This window comes from Eumetopias jubatus, unplaced genomic scaffold, assembly GCF_037043125.1.
Source record: "Eumetopias jubatus isolate StellerSeaLion01/CBP00866 unplaced genomic scaffold, mEumJub1_p1.0 scaffold_1, whole genome shotgun sequence".
NCBI classification, from domain to species: Eukaryota; Metazoa; Chordata; class Mammalia; order Carnivora; family Otariidae; genus Eumetopias; species Eumetopias jubatus.
Window position 1 is genome coordinate 513,875 of NW_028274807.1, and position 22,778 is coordinate 536,652.

Genomic DNA, 22,778 nt, shown 5'->3' on the forward strand with positions numbered 1-22,778 from the left:
TTGTGCTGCGCTCCAGGTTGAAATATTACCCGAATATCACGTCCAGATATATGGGACAGCCAGCTACCCTCACGGAGACAGATCTTCCTCACCCAAAATGCTGCCCAGCTTCTACACTACATTGTCACTATGTTTTCTTCTGCACCTAATATGCAGTGTGTGAGGAGGCACTTCAAGACCACACAAATATCCCAATCCTCATGGAACCTTCTCCCTGCTTTTAGTAGCCATCGGATCATTCTTGTCAGAAGCAGTTTTTACTGCAATGGTTGCAAAATTATTCTCCAACATTAGCACCTCATTTAAATTTACCTGTTGACACTCAGCATGCTGTTATCTGTCTGTCTGTCTATCGTTCATTAAGAATGACTCAGTGACTGCTCAATTGTTATAAAGCATTATGGATCTGGGGCACCTGGGTGGTGCAGCTGGTTGTGATCTCAGGGTCGTGAGATCAAGCCCCAGGTTGGGCCCCATGCTCAGCGGGAAGTCTGCTTGGGATTTGCTCCCTCTGCCCCTCCCCTCCACTATCTGTCACTGTCACTCCCTCTCTCCCAAATAAATAAATAAATCTTTTTAAAAAAGGCATTATGGTTCTTAACTATTTTGATGCACAAATTATCCCACATTTAGCAAGTGGGATCCTGTGCAAACTGATTGGTGACCTGCCCCCATCATTTTGTTTTTTTTAAGATTTTATTTATTTGACAGAGAGAGACACAGCGAGAGAGGGAACACAAGCAGGGGGAGTGGGAGAGGGAGAGGGAGAAGCAGGCTTCCCTCCGAGCAGGGAGCCCAGTGCAGGGCTCGATCCCAGGACCCTGGGATCATGACCTGAGCTGAAGGCAGACGCTTAACGACTGAGTCACCCAGGCAGCTCCCCCTGTGGCCCGTACATTTTTTTAAAGCACTGCTGTACATTCTGTCATAAGATGTTTCAGAGTCATGTTATGCTAACCCTGCCCCGGCCCTGGAATTAGCTATTTCTCTAAGGAGCCCTGGTCCTTCTGAGTGGGAAAGATGTTCAAGACTGAGATCTGGCCACTGAGTGTGGCCAGTGCTACTTGTGGAATACAGAGCTAGAGAAGTGTACTACGGATGTACACACGTGTGTAGTCATGGATGCACACACACACACCTGGACGTCACTGCACAGGTGTGCACAGACAGGGCAAACAGATACATATTTAGGTCTTAGGAACCATGAGTACACAGCAACACTTCCAACCCTAATCTTCCCCACGGGCTTCTTCTTGCCTTTCCCATTCATACTGGGACACCCTTTCTTCTGCAGTAAGAACGCTGGCTCCCAACAACATTAATACCTTTGCTCCCTACCATCATGTACATAAAATGAGCTCCAAGTTGCTCTACCCACACAAACCTACAAGCAAGACTTCAAGATTTCTTTGCTGTTCACACGAACCTCGCCAAGACTGCAGGTGTGCAGTCCAACACTGTGTTCATAATGTAGCTCCCTCTCCTCTCATCACCCCCTTAGACGTGGCTATATGGTACTTCACGGGAAGAGGACTGGGTTGATTTCCACCTGCTTCCAGTTTTACGGGTTTTCCTCCTCTTCCCATCCTTCAAGTTTATGCTTTGAATTTTGTATTACATTAGCAAACTTCTGAAAGTCAAAACTATATTAAGACAAACTCAAAGAAATGTCACTCCCTCCTGAACTCCTTCTACCCACCCACACGCCCACCTCTGGGGGCGACCAACTTCAGTGTTTTCTGGTTTGTCCTTCCAGTGCTCCTTCTATACAGATATATGCTTCGTTATGTTCCCTTGTTTCTCACACAAAAGGTGGCATATTATAACTGCTCTCTTACTTTTTGCTCTTCTACTTATCAACATCTGGAAAAACACCTCTTTCCAAGCATGAGGAGATTTCTCATCATTTTTGATAGCTGCATTGTGCTCCATAGTGAGACTATACTAGGTTTATTCAACCAGTTTGTGAGGTTTGGAGAGGTAGGGAGTTTCCAAAATTTTGCAATTATAAGTAGTGCTGCAAAGAACTACCTTGCATATGATGTATTTCCTTACTTTTGGAAATGTGTGTTCAGAGTAAATTCCTACATTGGCACTGCTGCGTCCAAATATAAGTACCTATGTATATTTTACCAATTTCTCTTCCAAAGAGGTTTAACTCTTTTGCATTCCCAATTATGAAAAAGGCTGAACATGATGTTCAAGAGCTATTTTTATAACTTCCTATGAACTGGCTGTTCTTATTTTCTGCCCATTTTCCTATACTAGGAGTTGGCAAACTTTTCTTAAAGGGCTGGATAGGAAACATTCTGGGCAGTGAGCACAGTCTTGGGTGCAACTACCCTACTCTGCAATTCTGGGACGAAAGCGGCAAAGACGACATTGGAAGAATGGGCATGGCCATGTCCCAATAAAACGTTATTTACAAAAGCAGGATGCCAGCCCATACACCATAATTGGCTGACCAGCAATTCATATGATTTTGGGTCTTTTCCTATTTTTAAAAGTCTGTTTGAGGCACCTGTGGGGCTCAGTCAGTTAAGCATCTGCCTTCGGCTCAGGTCATGATCCCAGGGTCCTGGGATGGAGCCCCACATCAGGTTCCCTGCTCAGCAGGGAGTTTGCTTCTCCCTTGGCCTCTCCCCTCCCCCACTCATGCTCGCTCTCTGCTCTCTCTCTCTCTCAAATAAATGAATAAAATCTTTTTTTAAAAAAAGCTTTTTATTTTAGAAACATCAGAGCTTTAACTATCACAGATGCTGTGAATAGTTTCTCCTAATTTGTCAATTCTTATGACTCTCTTTATGGGGTATTTTGCCATGTCAAGAATTTTTTTAGTTTCATGTAGTCAAATTCATGTATCTTTACTTTTATTGCATGTAGATTTTTAGTTAAATTCAGAAAGCCTTTACTTATAATCAGGTTAAAGAGAATTCACCAATTTTTTTCATTTTATTCTTCATTTCTTATATTTAGATGTCTGATTCTTTTGGAGTTTTACCTTTTCAGTGGTATGGGAGAAGGATCTGAGTTTAACATTTCCCAACAAGCTTTCCAATGGTCCCAATAACATCTATTTAAAAAAACCACCTTTGCCGTCAGTCAGTGTAGTAGTTGAGGTAGTATACACGGTATCATGTGAAGGCATACTGTGATGAATATTGTAAATTCTACAGTAACCACTAAAAAAAAAAGTAGATATAGAACAGAATATAAACCAGAAGAAAGCAGGAAAAAGGAGTAAAATCAACAGATGAGTCAAACAGAGAAAAGAGAGCAGGATCACAGATTTATACCCAACGAAATCACTAATTGAAATGGACTATAGGGGGAGTGCCCGGGGGGCTCAGTTGAGCATCCGAGTCTTGGTTTCATCTCAGGTCGTGATCTCGGGGTTGTGGAATTGACCCCCACCATCTGGTTGGATGCTCAGCATGGAGTCTGCTTGAGATTGTCTTTCTACCTCTGCCCCTCTGCCCACCCCACCCCTGCTCTTTCTCTCTCTCAAATAACTAACTAACTAACTAAATAAATAAAAATAAAATCTTTAAAATGGGCTATAGGGGCGCCTGGGTGGCTCAGTCGGTTAAGTGTCTGACTCTTGATTTCACCTCAGGTCTTGATCTCGGGATCATGATTTCAGGCCCACATGGGGCTCCATGTTGGGCGTGAAGCACACTTAAAAAACAAACAAACAAACAAAAAAACCTGACTATAAGTGATCCAAACACTCCAATGAAGTAAATGACTGTGCTTAAAGAAAAATGCAAGAATGAATAAAATACTAATTATAAGAAACACATTTCAATTTTAAAGACCTAGGTAGGGTAAAAGTAAAAGGATAAAAAGATTTGCCATGTAACTAATACTCATCAAATAGCTGAAGCCAGCCATAATAATACCAGACAAAGAAGATTTCAGAATAAGAAATATCACAAAGGATAATTTTACAATTATACAGTGGCGAATTCATCACGACAGAACAATTTTTAAATATGTATGCAGCTAATAACAGAACTTCAAAATACACAAAACAAAAACTGACAGATCTAAACAAACAGAAAAATCCACAATTAGAGTTGGAAATTCAATATGCCTCTCAGCAAGTTATAGAAAAGGTACAAAGAAAATCAGTAAGGAGAGAGAAGACTCAAACTGAAGTATCAATCAACTGGATGTAACTTTCATTTACAGAAAAACTACCCGACAGCATTAAATACCCAAAACAGACCATGTGCTGGGTCATTAAAAAGTTTTAATATATTTACACAGAGTTGAATTATATAATATAGTAAGAGAAACAGACCCAAAATATTTGGAAATCCGTTGAAATTAAACAACACACTTCTAAATGAATCATGGGTCAAAATGGAAAGCATGAGGGAAATTAGAAAATATCTAGAATTGAATATTACAAAGGAAAAGAATGTATCAAAATATGTGGGATACTAAAACAGCTCTTAGAATATATTTATAGCTTTAAATGCCTTTTTTTTTTTTTTTTTGAAGACAGAGTGGTGGGGGAGAGAGAGACTCTTAAGCAAGCTCCACACCCAGCATGGAACCCGATGCAGACCTTAATCCCATGACCCTCAGATCATGACCTGAGCTGAAATCGAGTCATATGCTTAACCAACTGAGCCACCCACGCACCCCTAAATACTTTCATTAGGAAACAAGAAAGGTCTAAATTAATGATCTAAGATTCCACCTCAAGAAATTAGAAAAGGAAAAGCAAAGTAAACCCAAAATAAGTAGAAAAAAGATAGGAATAAATGTAAGATTTGAAGTAAATACAACAGAAAAAAACCAATTAAACCAAAACCAGTTCTTCAAAAGATAAATAAAATTCAATTAACTTTCTAGCTAGAACGATCAAGATAAAAAGAGAGAGGACACTAATTACTAATACCAGAAATATAAGAGGGGACACCACCACTGATTTATATTCATCAGAGGAAAATAAAGGAATATCATGAACTTATGCCTAAATTGGAGAGAACAGATGAAATGAACAAATTCTTTCAAATACACAAAACTGACTCAAGAATAGAAAAGTCAGTTTTCTCTTATAAGAAAGTAGAAGAGGAGGGAATATTTCTCAGTTCATTTTGAGATGAGCATTATCCTGATATCGAGACCAGACAAAGATATTACAAGGAAAAAAAAAAAAACTACAGATTACTATGTATCTTAAACATAGACCCAAAATCCTTAACAAAATGTATTAGCAAATCAAATCCGTAATACAGAAAAAAAATATGCATGATAATTATGCATGATAACCAAGTGGGGTTTATCCTGAGAATATAACTTTGGTTTAACATTCAAAAAATTAATTAATGAAATTTACTACATTAACAAACTACAAAAGAAAAACCATATGTGACTTTAACAGATCAAAAAAAACCCAGTAAACAGGGGGGCCTGGGTGGCTCAGTCAGTTAAGCATCTGACTCTTGATTTCGACTCAGGTTGTGATCTCAGGGTCGTGAGATTGAGTTCCCTGTTGGGCTCTGTGGTGGGTGTGGAGTCTGCTTAAGATTCTCTCTCCCTATCCCTCTGCCCATCCCCACCCCTTGAACTTTCTCTCTCCCTCTCCCCCTCTCTCTCTTTAAAAAAAAAAAAAGTTATTTAACAAAAACCATGATAAAAATTTTCAGGAAATTAGGAAAATAAGAGAACTTCCTAATGAAGAGCACCTTTGAAAAACACACAGCTAACATCATAATTCAAACATGAAAAAGTGGATGGTTTCCCTCTACAGTTGGAAACAAGGCAAGTCATATCCTCTTTCAACATTTCTCAATGACACTAGTGGGAGTCCTACACTGCAATAAAGCCAGAAACATAAATGCTCCTAAAGACAGTTTGGAAAGAAAAGTAAAACCATATTCATAGACAATATGGCCAAACATAGAGAATCTTAAGGAATCTACCAAAGAAGTTACTGGAACTAATAAAAGGCCAACATACAAAAACCAACTGCATTTCTGTAGACCAGTAATAAGCAACTGGAAAAAATTTAAAATACTATTTACAATAACGTCAAAAATATAACCTATTTTGGGATAATTTTAACAAAATAGGTGCAATACCTGCATACTGAATGCTACAAAACAATGCTGAAAAAAATTTTATAAGAGCCAAATAAATGGAGAGATACACTGTATTTATCAACTGAAATATATAATATTGTTAAGATGCCAATTCTCTCCAAATTGATCTACAGAGTTAATGAACTATCAATCAAAACCCAGCAGGAATGATGGTAGAAACAAACAAAGTGACTTAAAAATACATGTTAAAATGCAGAGGAGCTGGTATTCCAAATTTGTCAAAGCAAACTGTAAAATGAAAAGCAGAGTGTGCGGGGCCCTGGGGGGTTGAGTTGGTGAGGCGTCTGCCTTCAGCTCAGGTCATGATCCAGGGTCCTGGGATCAAGTCCCACATGGGGTTCCCTGCTCAGTGGGGAGCCTGCTGCTCCCTCTCCCTCTGCCCAACCCCCCAGCTCGTGCTTGCTGTCTTGCTCTATCTCAAATTAATAAATAACATCTTTAAAAAAAAAAAAGAAAAGCTGAGTTTGAAGACAAACTGTACGATTTCAAGATTTGTTATAAAACCACAGTAACCATGACAGCATGGGATTGGTGTAAGAATGGACAGACAGCCAGGAACAGATCCTTCTCATATATGATCTACCAATTTTTGTTAAAGATGCCAAAGAAATATGGTGGGGAAAGAATGGCTTATAACAAATGATGTTGGAACAACTGGACATCCACATGCGAAAAAGCAGACTCTGATCCATATGTTGTACTTACACTAAAATTAACTCAAAATGCATCTTATACCTACATGTAAAACCTAAAACTATAAAATTCTAGGAGAAAACATAGAAAACCTTTATGACTTTGGGTTAGGAAAATATATCTTAGATAAGACACAAAAGTAGGATCCATAAAAGAAAACATGAGTAAACTGGACTTCATCAAAATTAGTGACTTCTGCCCTTTGAAAGTCACTGTTAAGAGAATGAAAAAAAGACAAGCCACAGACTGGGAGAAAATCCAAATTATATACCTGATAAAGAACTTGAATCCAGAATATATAAAGAACTCTCAAAACTTACAAGAAAACATCACATTAAAAAAATAAGCAAGATCTGAACAGACTTCTAAAAAGACATACAGATGGTAAATAAGCACATAAAAAGATGCTCCACTTCCCGAGTCTTTAGGGAGATGCTAATTCACACCACAATGAGATACCTCCACACACCGAGTAGGATGGGTGACATGAACAGATGGACAATACCAACTCCAGGCAAGGATGTGGGCGAACAAGGGCTCTCATCACCAGCCATGGGAATGTGAAATGGTACAACCACTTTGGAAATCAGTTTGGCAATTTCTTAGAAAGTTAAGCATAAACCTATTATATGATCCAGCCATTCTATTCCTAGCTATTGACCCAAAAGAAGTGAACGTATACTTCTACACAAAAACTTGTATAAGAATATTCACAGCGACTTTATCTGTAAGAGCCAAAACCTGGAGGCAACCCAAATACCCCTCAGCAAGTGAACAAGTGCAGCACATCCATAAAATGAAATACTACTTATCAGTAAAAGGAACAAACTATCGATACATCCAAGAACATGAGTGAATCTCAAAGTACTTATGTAGAGCGGCAGAAGCCAGACAATCTACGAGGAAATCCTGCATGATTCTATCCATATAAAATTCCAGAAAATGCAAACTAATTTATATTGTCAGGAAGTAAATCAGAAGTTGCCTGAAGCCGGGGGGAAGCCAAAAGGGGCAGAAGGGCGGGTTTACAAAGGAGCACAAGGAAACTTTTAGGAACAGTGGATGTGCTCACTATCTTTTTTTAAAAAAGGATTTATCATTTATTTGGGGGGGAGAGAGAGAGAGTGAGCCTGCGAGCAAGACATAGGGAGGGGCAGAGGGAGAGAGAATCCCAAACAGGCTTTGTGCTGAGCGCAAGCCCCACATAGGACTCGATCTCACCACCCTGAGATCATGACCCGAGCCAAAATCAAGAGTCAGATGCCCATCCGACTGGGCCACCCAGGCGCCCCAAGATTTTATTTATTTATTTATTTACTCATTTATTTGGGAGGGGATGTGAGGGGAGGGGCAGAGGGGGAAGATGGATGTGTTCACTATCTTGATCATAGGGATGGTTTTCACAGGTGTACACACATGTCTTAAAACTTATAAAATTGTATACTTTAAATATGTGCAGCTGATTACAGGTCAGTTATACCTCAACTAAGCTCATATTTTTTAAATATAATCAAATAAAAAAAAAATCTATCGAACCAATGGAAAGCCCGCTTCATGTTGACTCAGTATTTTCCTGTCGCATCTGGACAAGGAGCTAAAAGACCTTGACAAAACTGGATTTACTGCTTAGAATATCAAAATACACGTTAAAACCTTCAATCTAAGATCCTCTGAATTTTTTTGCAATTCTAATCTGGTACACTGGAAAGAAAACTTCACGTGATTTTGATAAAAGACACCAGAAACTGTTTCCAAAGGAAATAGTGTGAATGAGGACACTGTGAGGGTCACACTGGCCTTTCTGGCCTGTAAGTCAGAAACCAGGCTTGCCGCTGTGCCCATTTCTCAGGCTGTGGGGACCAGCGTGTCACAGGCAGGGTGCTCTCACACTAAGGCCACGTGGAGTATGCAACAGAGACTGCCCGCGGCTTCTCGTTTTCCTACTATTTTGTAGATCTAAACTCCTTTGGCATCCAATTTAGATGTGGAGGCTTTCTCCTCCCTGCTCTCCTTGTTCCCCATCTGACCCATTCCAGAGATGTTGCCGATTGCTTCTCCCCACGACACTCTCTGTAACGTCCCCCGCACACGCTGGCCTCCGTTCTCGCGCACTGAAGAATTACAGCTAATGGCTGGCTCAGGTTTGCTAAAGCAAATGCACCAAAGCCACGTTCCATACCTGAAGAGAAAGGCTGTGCTCTGCTGTTTCAAAAGGACAAAGAGAGGCATGCTCACCACCAGCCGTTTCCAGGACACTCCCGCTGTAGCCCCGAGCGACACCTCGCACAGAAGCCAGCTGCGGATGTTCGCGGTGCGAAAGCTCCCCAAGGCCCGTGGTGACATCCGGAGGGGCGGAGTGCACATCTGCTTTGGAAAAACAAACCCCAAATGAAAGTGGCTGTTGCTTCAAAGAGGATGAGGTTGCTCTTTAAATCCCATTCGAGGAAAGCCTCAGCAGGTGAGCTCTAAGCAAGGAATGTGATATCTGATTCATTCTGTTTTTCTGGTTGACCAAGACACATCGGGACCCTGTGAACTCTGAACTCCCAGACACAGCCTGCGGACACCTGTATGCACGTGGTTCTCATAGGGATCTCGGCCAGAACCTCCGACGATAATGCGTTGGCAGGCGTGAGTGAACTTTAGACAAACATCTCAGTGAAGGGGGCGCCTGGGCGGTTCAGTCGGCTCAAGTCATGATCTCAGGGTTCTGGGATCAAGCCCCTCATCGGGCTCCCTGCTCAGTGGGGAGCCTGCTTCTCCCTCTCCCTCTGTGTTCTCACTCACTCTCTCTCAAAACAAAATAGTAAGAAATCTCAATGAATCAGAGACACATTTTAAATCAGTTGTCATTGGACTATTTTCGTTGTATTATGAAAAAAATAGCCAGGCTTCTATAAACTACTCCCTACTCCCCCGAAAACTATGTTGGATGTCACAAAGACAGAAGACCTTTTCAGGCTTCAAAGAATAAGCCTAGGAAGATAAAAATGATCCCTGCTTCCAGATCAACACATCTCACTACTGGGGGACCTCAGTCAAGTACTAAGAGCGCAAGATATTAATGTCACAGTTAAAGAGAAACGACGTTAGATGCAGAAAATGTTTGAAGTCATTCCTTCCATTGTCTGAATGCTCATTTTGGGGTTTAATATGTACCGTACGGCACATGTATCTGTTTGGAGTGCCAGCTGACTGGAAGCTTGTGAGGCGGGAGCGGGAGCCTGAGTGTGAGCATGAGCCTGAGTGTGAGTGTGAGCGTGAGCGCGGCGTCTGTATGAGGGCCGGCGGGACAGGCCTGCCGTCCCTTTGGTCCTCTGATGCGTGTTTCTGCCCCCACAGGGGCCACTCTGCTGCTTCTGATTTTTAAATTCTGATCGTTTACCTATTAGTTCATCACCTAGGCAAAATGCAAACCAAAATTTTTTAAAAATATGTAGAAAGATGAAATTATATGGAAGCAAAACCCAAACTATTTACATATCAGAAAACACCATTGGGAAAAATCTAACTTAATGACAGGGTTTTCACAACCCGTGAGAAAGTGTGATGTTGATGAAATTAGCATTTTAAAGTATGCCTATCATGAAGGTCTTTTAGTTTAGAAAGAAATTTCCCCAACCTTCCAAGTCCAGCAAAAAGAGCAAGTGATTTTAACAATATTCATGAAAGGCATAAATGGTAATCTTAACTACAAAGTGGTTTTAAAATCACTACATAAAAATAAACAATACTCAAAATAAAAATGAACTGCTATACCTGGAACTACTGCCTTTAAATAGACGTGATTACATCCGTGTGCCAATGTTTTACGGGTTTGGTTTCTTTAATCCAAAACTGAAAATGATATATTTTTTTAAAATTACCTTTACCTAATATGTTGTACCTCAATTTTGTTTTACCTAATATATCCTTCTTCTCTCTATATTTCTTTCCTTAGTCCAAACTGAAGAATTCCCCAGTGCTAAAAACTAAAAGGATGATTTTTATAATAAGGAGCAGGAAGGTAAGTATTTTCAGATTCAGGAACTCAAGTCAACTATACCCAGAGAACATCTGGCAGAAGAAGGCTACACTGCACAGTGAGGATCACTGGAACTTACAAGAACGGATCACACGCGGCGCGGCAGAGCCCAAACGAGTGGGACACCCACGCCTGCCAGAGTCAGGGCCCCCCCGCGCACGCGGCGAGGAGTCCCCCTTGTCAGCCCCCAGAGCCCCCCTCACGGAGAACACACACACCCCACCTCCGCGGCCTTTGTGAAAAGACCCCACGGCCACAGGACAGTCCAGGGCTGTTGGGCTCTATGCTCTGAGCTGCCGCCAGCCGCTCATGCTACATCCGCTTTCATCTCCAACCCACCAGGAAGCAGGGTTTGCAACATCTCGGCAATGCTAATGCGGTTCTACTTTCTACACCATCTCACCCAGAACAGAGTATCAGGAAGCAGAAATCAGGTAACAGAATATTCAGAAACACCGTTTTCCTCCCATTGGAGATATCTATTTCCGATATGTGAAATCACTGTGACAAACAGAGGAAAAAATGTATCGGTGTGAAGGCCGTGTTTCCAGCTCTCCCCGGAAGCCCTCCTTGAGGACAGCTGGGGAGTGACCACAGCCATCCCATCAGCAGGACACCCAGGGCCGCTGTCAGAACAGCCTGCGGGGGCTGCTTCCCCAAAGGCTCTGCCCTCAAGCCCCCAGCCTCGGTGGCTCCCCAGGGCCCTCAGTAGCTTCTCCGTGTGCTGGGAGCAGTGAGCCCACGTCATGGTAGAAGACACAAGCTCGACAGAAACGTGCAGGTTTCCTGCATTGACTCAACAGATAAACAGTGAAGAGCATCCGTGATGTGTCCACAGAGGATGCTGAGACTCATCCAGTTTACTCCCAGGGCAGCCAAATGACCAAGATTTCACAAGAAAGCAGCTCAGCCCCTGAGCCCGCATCTGCCTGGGGGCGTTTAGGCTCTGGGGAGACCGCCAGAGACACGGCCTGTGATGGGCGTGGTGCACCACGACAGTTTTAGCAGAACTCACGGCAAAGAAAACTGTGCCAGCCCTGGGCCAGCTGTGTGATCTCAGGCCAGGGACAAACAGCCTGCTTTCTGTCCTTCCCTGCACATGCAGAAAACCGTGGGGGTTAAGAGAAGCCTGCGGCAGTGCCAACAGCACCCCCCGAGAAACACGCATCGTTAGGGCACGAGTGCAGAATGGACGCGAGCCCCGTGCACCAGCTCACGTGCGGCGAACTATGCTACGGTCCGGCAAATAAGATTTCAAATCATGAAAGATTTGCAATGTTTCCTTTCTAAGATTAATGTAATTTAAAGAAATGGACGATTTAGAAAAGACCTACACATCTTTATGATTTAGCTTTGCCGGACATTGCGGTTCAGGGCGAGGGGTTGTTTCACTTGGGATGTGGCGTTAGGAAGGCCGGACCGTGGCTGCAGTCCCGGCCCCCTGCCCCGCTGCTGGCTCCACGGTGGTGCTCACAAGGCAAAGAGCGAAGGTGGAGACAACACAGAGGCAGCAGGCTCAGGGTGGCCATCAGGAGCAACTGAGGCCACGTCTGGGGACCGTCCACCCTACACCTGCCACCTGCACCAGGCCACCCCTCCAGAGCAGGAGGAGATAGGATATCCAGAAACACCACCACTTCGGCGGCCCACAGGGAGGCCAACAAACCACACGGTCTGCGATTGCCAAACCACAAAAGCATCAAGAACTACTTTTGTTCCCAAAATGACCTTTCCAGATGAAAAAGAGAAGGTGGATCTTGATGGGCGCAGAGGCACCCCGTCCTGGAGAGGCCGTGGCAGCTCGTTACTGACCTATGTGGGCGTGGGCCGCGGGGCCTGTGAGCGTGGTGGCGGCGGCACTGGGAGCGGCGGCGGGTCTCCCTCCCGGGTGAGATGAGGTGGAGGATGCAGAGGATGAGGTGGACGAGCCCTGAATGACCCGGTCGAGCCAGGGCTCGATGTTGGAATGGCTCTGGAGCGGAGTGGAGGTGAGTCGCCCGGGTCGCCGTAAAGAGCCCTCATCTTCTGAGGCAGATGATGTGTCTGTGGTTAAAATGACGACAGGCATAATGTAGGGATGAGTAGGGAGGAGGGCGGAGTTCCCACACTGGCACCTGTGTCTCCCAGGCCTGCACATGGCAAGCTTTGTACACCTGCACCGCTGCGCCCCAGCCTGGCCCAGGGGTCATCTCAAAGGCTGCCCTCAGTCTCGAAGAGCCTGCATTTGCCCGGCTGTAAGATCCAAGGAGCCCTACCTGGGAAAGTGGGAAAGTGGTTTCACAAGCCCAGCTTCCCCCAGAGGATGGTCTGGGAGCACTACACGCCGGGATTGAAGGCAACCCCAAGCCCTAAATGGCTTCAGCACACTCCTTGGTGGGGTCCCTAAGTGTTGAGTGCTCATCTGAGCGAACGCCCCACACAACCGTCACACAAGGCTCAGCCGGCCTCCTGAGGCAGTGCAGCCGTTGGGGCAGCAACCCCAGCCCACCCAGGCCGCCCCCTGTCCACCTGTGTCCTCCTAGGGGAGGTGGCGGTGAGCTCTGAGAACAAGTCCTTCCCCAAGACAACTGCTTCAGTCAATAAGGCTAACTGTTTGTTAAGGCTCTAGCAAGTCACCATGACTGTGTATTTTATTATTATTAAAAAGTTTTTTTAAAAAGTGGGTAGTATCTATTTAGTAGAAACAATAATTTGACAGCTATTTCTAGAATATTTTTTCAACAATATAAACTTTTATTTTTCTTTAGAAAGGAATTGTTACCAAAACCACCAAATTGTCTTGTAAATCTGGTGTATTTGGGTTTCACTACATCATCAAACCAAAAACTCATGTTGCCATGTTTCGTGACTTCAAAAACAAGACAAGCAGTGCAGAGTGCCACACATCACCAACACCGGGTGTGGTGTAGACAGAGCTTACACCACCTTCGCTAAAGAAAAGCTCCATGTAAAAGTTCTCATTTCTAAAGGTAATGACAACAAGACAACAATAAATTTTTAAAATCCTCCTAATAACCTATACTCTCCTATTTAACTATCTAACATAGTAAACAGTCATTAATAAGATGAGAATAATTTTAAAATTCTTAAATCAGAGAACTTTAGTATTCCAGGAACATTGATGTGAGGTTCCTCTCTTGACTAAAAAGCATAAATAGCATCTTAGTAAAAGAATTAAAATCTACCCAAAAGTCCTGTAGAAAGCAAGCACCAATGGGTAAGAGTCACACTGTCTATACCACGGATTTTCAGGAAGGAATATGGCACATAAAGAAACATTTCTAATCCCTAATTTTTCCAAATCTTTACTACAGGTCAGAGAGGTAAAGGAAGGCTGTGAGGTTAGGGCTGTGGAACCCCACAGAAGCCAATGGTTCGTCCATACCTGGAGGCGTGTAGGTTTCCACCGAGGAATGTACAAGAACAGAACGTCTTTTTGAAGGCATAGGCATCTTCCTCTCCTTGTATTTGGCCAAAGCTGCTTGCACTGCCTCAGTGTGAACATCTACATAAAAACAAGAGCAATAAAGACACTTTCTACAAGACTGCTTAGGAAGTAACAAAATTAAGTTTTATATTTTTTTTTGTTTTCATTGAATGTGAAAGAGACATCAGCATGGCCTATCATAAAGGAAGGCACGTGATGGAATGAGCACTGGGTGTTGTATGCAACTGATGAATCACTAAATCCTACCCCTGAAACTAATAGTACACTGTATGCTAATTAATTCATTTTAAATTTAAAAAATTTAAAAATTAAAAAAAAATAAGCATGGTCTATGACCTTGGCCCTAGATTTCTTTAAATGTTCCTTTGTTTGTAGATTTGGACCCATGTAAATATTTTCAGTTACAAAACAAAACTATATAAAAAAGAAATCCCCCAAATTAAAAATAAAATGGAATACATGAACCTAAACGTGTCTCCAGTTGTTGGCCTAAACTATTCCAAATGACTTTCGAGTACATAGTTAGACCCTTTGGCCTGTTCCTCTGGAGATATCTACTAAGAATGCATAGGAAATATAAACTCTGGGGGCGCCTGGGGGTGCTCAGTCAGTTAAGTGTCCTCAGCGCAGGTCTCGATCTCGGGGTCCTGAGTTCAAGCCCTGTGTTGGGCTCCCCTACTTAAGAAAAAAAGAAAGAAAGAAAAGAAATACAAACTCTTTTCTGCGATCACACAGCAATGCTACCATCCCTGGGAACCAAGACACTCATGAGGAAGAAGATCCAAACCCAGAAAGGAAGCGAGGTCAGCCTCTATTCCTGGATCTGAATGGAAAGTGTCAGCACGAACACATGTGATATTTTGTCTTTAACTGTTATGCGGTACTCCCTCCGTGTGGGTGGCTCAGTCGGTGGAGCATGGGACTCTTGATCTTGGGGTATGAGTTTGAGCCCCACGTTGGGCATAGAGCTTACTTAAAATTTTATTTGAAATAAAAATAAAAAATTAAAAACTATACGAACATTTGGATATTTGATATTAAGGAATTGTTTTAACTTATTTTGTGATAGTGGTTTTTCTCTTTTAGAGACACAAGGACATGATCCTTTTCAGAAACAGACACCAAGAATATTATGACATCTAAATGAAATAACATGATCTCTGAGATTTGCTTCAAAATCATGTGGGAAGGGAGGGCATAGGTGGGCTGTGGATAAACGGGTTAAGACTGAGCATGGCTGGGGCTATGCATCTGGACAATGAGTCCAGAGGGTTATTACACAAGGAAGTCCACTTTTGTACCTCTTTAAATTTTTCTCCAACAAAATGTTTTTAAAACATGTAAAATCCTTACAGTGAAATGGCCCATAGGGTGCTAATCAGGAAAGATGAAAAATCTGCACACAGATGTATTAAAATAAAATTTACAAACATCAAAGACAACAAAACAATTCTATAAGCTTCCAGAGAGAAAGACCGAATCACCTTGGAAGGATCAAGGAATAGACTCACATTACTCAACAGATTTTCAGGAAGGAATATGGCACGTATACAAACATTTCTAATCTCTAATTTTTCCAAATCTTTACTACAGCTCAAAAGGGTAAAGGAATTACATCAGATCGGGTGCTTACAACACCAACTACTGGGGGCAAGAAGGCAACACAGTACTAAAGAAAAATATGTTGAACCTAGAATTTCAAATTCAGCCAAATTATCATTTAAACATAAGGGTCTAATAAAAATACTCCCAGATATAAGAAGGTGTTTGAGAGAGACAGACAAATCCAGGAGCCCCTGCAACAATACGGCAGTAACCGTGAGCACACACTTTAAATCCTATTGCAGTCTTAGAAACCAACACAATCACAAATACAGGTAAAACAACAGAAAACTAAAAATCGACGTGATACCAGCACAACAGGGGTCTAAGTCAACAAATCCAAGAAGCTCAGCAAACCCAAGAAACATAAAACTACGCACACCAAGGCACATGTACTGTATGCACGGAGGTTTCTGTGATTTGTCCCACATCACGGACCACCCCAACCTGCATGTAGGCAGGCCGGCTAAAGCATGCTGTGTGTGAGACTCATGCTGCACGAGTCACCTCGGGAGCCTGGTTAGCGGACATTAGCTGGCCTCCAGGTCAAAACGGGCCCTTCTGGTCTGGACACCAAGAGCTATTAGCTCCTGCTGAGACCCGGCCCCTTGTGCTCCCAACACTGACTTCTTCACGCGCGAGGGTCAGCTCACATGCCCGCCTCTGTCCCTTGTCCAAACTGGATCCTGCTTATTCGTTTATAGCCATTTTGATTTTCCCTCATGAACTATCTCACAGAGTAGAGGAGGAAGAGCAGAGCAAGGACCATCCCTGAACCCGTTTTCTAGCCTCTTACATTTGCCATGATTACTTGAAACGACTTAACCATGGAGCTACTTTAAATCACAGACATGTAATTAGAGTATATATTATATTCCAGGCTCCTGGAAGATGTAAAGACATGAGAACACAGAAATGCAGCTCACTCCAAACTGCACGTAGGTGCGCCAATGTTTAACCTCAGACCCCGTCACTGGCCCCATAAATACGGCCCTTATGGGGATGGTCAGCGGGAAGTCTCAGCTGCAGGGAGGCCGAGCCGCCCAGGCCTCTCAGGGGGACTCCACTCCGGGTGTCTCCACGGGGCTCCCCAGCTGATAAGGTTGGGTGTTGTAAGCACCGGTCGGATGTAATTCTGTCCTGCCCTCCTTTACTGCTTACTGTTTCCCTCATCTGTGCGCAGATTTCTCTTTTCTTCTATTTCCACTAGGTTTTTACTTATAATATCAATAAAATGTTCTTTCCCCTTTGAAACTGAAAGTACGGCTGCCACGATGAGAACAGTACATCATAACCAAATCACTCAAAACCAGCGATAAAGAAAAAAATCTTAGCAGTGCCAGAGGAGAAAAGTCACATTACAGACAAGGGAACAACAGTAAGGAACAAAGCAACAAAACTTGGAGGAAGAGCATTACTGATTTCAACAATTATTACCAAGCTATAATCACCGAAACATGGTTTTGCCATAAAGATAGACGAATACATCAACAGTACAGGACGGAGCCCAGAAATAGCAAAGCGTACACCTGTGCGGGTGTTTCTAGATAGAGGGGTAGAGGCAGTGTGTTCTCAGCAAATGATGGGGCAAGTGGGTATCTGCATGCAAAAAAATGAGCTCTGATTCATACCTTGAACTAATACTAAACTCAACTAAAATATGGATCATGTACCTAAAGCTAAAACATAAAACTATACAACATCTAGAAGAAAACAGAGGTGACAATCTTTGTGACCTTAGGTGAGGCAAAGATTTTTTAGATACAAGAACAAAAGCATTATCCACTAAAAAGAAAAACAAACAAACACACAAACAAATGGTAAGTTGGACTTCATTAAAATTAAAAGCTTCTAGGGGCATCTGGGTGGCTCAGTCAGTTAAGCGACTCACTTTTGCTTTCGTCCTGGGGGATCCTGGGTCGTGGGATTGGCCCCACATTGGGCTCCGTGTTCAGCACGGAGTCTGCTTCTCCCTCTCCCTCTGCTCCTCCCCCTACTGCTGCTTTCTCTCTCTTTTTCTCGTGTGCACGCATGTGTGTGCTCAAATAAATAAATAACATCTTTTAAAAAACAAAATAAATTTTTAAATAAATAAATATAAAATAAAATTTAAAACTTCTGCTCTTCAAAAGCTGCTTTAAGAGAATGCAAAGACAAGACAAAACCTCAGAGAAAATACCAGCAAATCACAGTTATGATCAAGGTCTTGTATTCAGAAAATAAAGAATTAGAACCAGAATGAAGTTCACAGCTTATTAACATCTGTCACATGGAAACAGATGGGGAGCAGAGGGTGGGGGGGAGCAGGGAAGGCAGGAAGGAAAGGAGAGAAAGGGGGCCTTTACTATGACCCCGTTCACGGAGTGCGTGCGTGCAAGCGAGTATCTGCATGTGCTTGTGGGTATCAGTGGGCACGTGTGTGCACCTGCATGTGTGTGCATGTGGGTATCAGCGGTGTGCGAACCCTCGCGTGCACCCTCCACATGCACCTGCAGGTGTCTGTGTGCACCTGCTCAGTGAGATGCTGAGGGTGGTTGTCTCAGGATTCAGAGTTCAGGTGATTTTACTTTTGTCCTTAAACCTGATATATTTGATATCGCATGTATTATTTATATAATCAGAAAAGAAAATATTAACAATGTGACGAATGTATGTTAAATTAGTAGGAAATTATCCGATCAAAAATTTCTCGTCACTTCATCACACTCCCATGTTACCGTAACACATAAAATCTTAACATTCCTCTGAGATATTCTTTAAACAAAATGGTCATTTCTTTATCTCTTTTGAAAGTTTTTCATCATTAAAAAAAAAGCTTTCCAAAAGAGCTTAAATGGAGAGGAAATGTATGATCACACAGGGTGGTGAAGCAGGGTGCCCCAAACCTACTGACATGTAACCTACAGTTGAAAACATGAATCTTTTCAATGGGCATTCTGATCATTCAAATAAAATATCACAGGCTAATTTAAATATTGATAAAAGCACAGAGTGGCAGAAATCTCCTTAGAAGGAAATCTCCAAAATTAGAAAAAGAAAAGATAGTAAAAATACCTATAGTAGTAAAGCTGCTCCATAACATACAAAAATTACTAATACCAAATCCAAAGCTGGAGGTAGAAAAATGGACCAAAAAGTTTAAAGAAATTATATTAATTGTGGGGGGGAGGACAATTTCTCTAGGGGTTTTTATAAGCATCCCCTGGGGAGAGACCACCAACCCTACAGTTATATTAAGAGATCCTGTGATTGTGGGAAGGTTAGATTTTCTCTTGAAAAGTAGCATGATGTGGTAAATTATACTTCAGTGAGAACAATTTCTTTAGCAGCCATTTATAGCCAAGTCCACGGGGCGGGGGGCGGGAAGGGGGGAAGGGCTACCCCCTCTCTGGTCCCTACCTGACCGGAAGCGCTCGTCCCGGGAGCTGGTGGGCCGCGGCTTCTGCTGTTTGGGCACGGCAGCTGTGGTCTGTGAGGGAGCGGGGATCCTGTTCTCTGCTTGTAGGGATGGATCTACTCCTGCAACACAATTTTGTACGAACAGCTTGTGTAAACAATTTGCTTTTCCAATGATGGAAAAATCCATTTGAAACAGCACGTATTTCTCCTGTGTTGCTATACAGAACACACTGTAATAATAATCTGGGCACATGCATCCTGCAGTGGCCCTTGAAGCCCAGAAGACCCCTGGATCTGGAGGCTGGGAACAGAGCCATGAATACTCACTTCCAGCTCTCTATCCTGAAAGTGCCCAGCCTGCCCTGCCTCATTGTCCACCGCCCGCAAAAAGGGCGACCATCACACAGTGTCCCTGAGCCCACCAGCACAGCACATGTGGCCACCTGGGGCAGACTCTCCTGGGAAGGTCCTTCAAAAGCGTGTTTCTGCATCGTAAATGTTTCCTGAATCTGCAATGGCTTGTGTCGCTTTCCCTGGCACTGCCCATGATGTCAGCCAACTCCCCAAAAAGCATCCCACGAAGCAGTCCCTGGGGCGGACCAGCTGCCCTTGGACACAGGCAGAAATGTGGGACAGTGTTGGCGAGTGAGGGGTGCACGTGACCGTGACAACCGCAGAGCACAGGGTGCAGAGACCTCAGGCACTGACGCCCTCAGCTGGGGCGCCTCCCTGCTTGCTGTCTGCAAACCCATCACCCAGACAGCCTGCCACCCTCCATGGCCACTGACCACACAGGCCCGTAGGACAGTGTGGCGAGTAAATGGACGGGGCCCACGCATGCAGGATCATGAAACAGAATCCGTGGTATTGTCTGAGCTCTAATTTGCTGACCTTTGAGAACAGCACAGCGTGAGACTTCCGTCATGCTTCATCAGAGTGATAAAGGTTCACTTTAGTCTCTGGCTCCAGACATCTCATCAAAGTAGCCAGTAGGCATTCCAGCCCCGTGGGGTCTGCCAAGCCTTTATTACCTCCTGAAGAGAGGCTGTCTATCTCTGCCTCAAACCCACTGCTGGACACAGTGTGGCAGAGGCAACCCTGTGTGGCCTGAAGACAATGCAGCAAGAGGACACGTGAAAGGACAGTGGAGACCACAGTGGCCGGGGAGACTCAGCACTGCCTCCAGGACACCAGGTTCGGCTCTGTGGACAGGGCGAGTGGCCGTCAGAGCCCGGCCACACTGCAGATGTGTGAGCACAACAGATGTCATCACTGGTGCTTAGGGACTGCATTGTTGGGGTGTTTAGTTACACAGAGCTAGAAGATGGGAACACTCCTGGAAATCAGTGTTTAGCTCTTCAAAATTTGAGCATACACATACACAAACACATAGTACTGCAATACCGGTCAGCACTGTGATTGGCATCTCGTTTCCTGTGACTGGATAAAATGACTTTAAAGTTCGTAATGGAGAATACACAGAACCTTATGCATGATGGATACATGCCTATGGACATCCTTACATTTGCATTCCAAAATATGGGTGCCTTTATTCTTTGAGATAGATTCGTTTATTGCACAAAAATGTAAGCCCGATGGGAAATTATCACAAGAAAGAGCAGGTACATTTTTAAGTTTTACAGGTACCAAGAGATAACTTTCTAAAAGGATTACAGCAATTTGCATGCCCACAAGCAATGCATGAAAGTGCCATTTCCCCACACCCTTGTCAGCACTGGGTGTTTAGAAAGATTTTTAGAATTTTGCCAATCTGATACGAGGAAAATGGTTCACTTTAATCTGTACTTCCATATCTACTAGTGGGGTTGAACATCGTCATTTCCTCTTCTTTGAATTTCTATTCATTTCATCCAGCTAATGAGTTCCTGAGAAAGAGCTGCAAGAACCTCGGTCTGCTGGGGTCATGACCCCGGCCTGTGCACGCACCCCAGAGCTGGGCCCCGGCTGGTGGCAGCTCAGCCACTGGGAAATACTTTCATATCTAGGCAATGAATCATACCTGCTTTCTTTTCCTTTCTAACTTCCAGGTCTCCCATCTTGCAACCCCCACTCAAAGGTGACTCAAATACCCTCCTGAATGTTACAGTATTTTATAACCACAAACATACTTCGAGCTTTGATCCTTTGGAAGCTTCTGTTTGCTGATGCCACATAGAGAGGAGAGCACCCAGCTCGGGCGGCACCCACCGCGAGGGCAGCAGCCACAAGACAAGGCTTCCTCCTCAGCGCTCTCCTGCATCTTTGCTAGACCGCCTTCCCGGCTACCGGCTGGCTCCTCTGCCCCGAACACCAACACCCTCTTGATGTGACTGTATGGGCACAACCAGGTTTAATGCCTGGAGGCCAGGCCATTCTCACTAGTAGTCTCTCCCAGAGATGTATTGGCTACTCTCGGAACCTTTCTCCTTCAAATGGGTTATTATTTCCAATCCCAGGTTTGGAAATTTTATAAAACCAGGCAGTGGTATTCAGACTGGACTACATAAGGTCCACAGATTAATTTGGAAATTATAATTTCCATTTAGGAAATCAGTATCTTTCTTCATATTTTAGGGCCTTGGCTATTTCTTTCATATAGATTTTATGACCCTAATATAGGTTCTGTGACTTTCTTCCTAAGGTATTAACAAGCATTATGGTGGGCAGTCACCTGTGGTCCCAAGGTATCACACACCACCACCTCTGCGTGCAGACGACTGTCGTTTGCTCTATTCGTCCTGCTTTGCTCCCCCGTCATGCGGCGGCGGCGGCCCCCGGAGCGGAGTGGCGTCTCCCCCCGCCTGGGGTGCAGATGCCACAGTGTGTGTCACTTAGTCGGACAGCTGCTGGTGACACCTGTCGCGTGGGCTTTAGACACCCTAACAGTCCCTTCAATTCCCATTTTACTCAGAGATTGCTTTTGCTTTGGATTAACGAATGTCAGGACATACTCTTTTTATTGTTGGTTTCTTGTAAACTTTATCATACTGATATCGGCAGGATAAACCATGTGTTCCATTTACAAATTTTTATACGGGGAAGAAACCAATGGGACAACGGCAGCAGTAAGGGACACTGAGGCGCCTCAGGAGCCCCCTGCGTCCCCACCTCACTCCACGAGGACACGGCGTGCTGGCTTCGTGAACCCACTGCCAACCCCATACGGGTTCCCCCACACGGGTTCTCCCCCCCACGGGTTCTCCCCCACACGGGCTCCCCCCAACGGGTTCTCCCCCCCACGGGTTCTCCCCCCCCACGGGTTCTCCCGCACACGGGTTCTCCCCCATACGGGTTCTCCCCCACACGGTCTCCCCCACACGGGTTCTCCCCCACACGGTCTCCCCCACACGGGTTCTCCCCCACACGGGTTCTCCCCCACACGGGTTCTTCCCCCCACGGGTTCTCCCGCACACGGGTTCTCCCCCACACGGGTTCTCCCCCCCACGGGTTCTCCCCCACGGTCTCCCCCCACGGGTTCTCCCGCACACGGGTT

At 44.1% G+C, this 22,778-nt stretch overlaps 1 protein-coding gene across 2 annotated transcripts in view; it reads right to left on the minus strand.

The window, feature by feature from the left end:
- Positions 1-22,778, minus strand: part of DIP2A (DIP2 acetate--CoA ligase A) — a 107,607-nt gene that overhangs the window by 57,185 nt on the left and 27,644 nt on the right. For both annotated transcript variants that reach the window (XM_028094740.2, XM_028094741.2), the window contains exons 3-6: positions 19,286-19,405; positions 14,222-14,341; positions 12,649-12,879; positions 9,048-9,176 (exon numbers count right to left, since the gene is read on the minus strand). In XM_028094740.2, the coding sequence (XP_027950541.2) occupies positions 9,048-9,176; positions 12,649-12,879; positions 14,222-14,341; positions 19,286-19,405 (600 nt within the window). The remainder of the gene's footprint in view (positions 1-9,047; positions 9,177-12,648; positions 12,880-14,221; positions 14,342-19,285; positions 19,406-22,778) is intronic.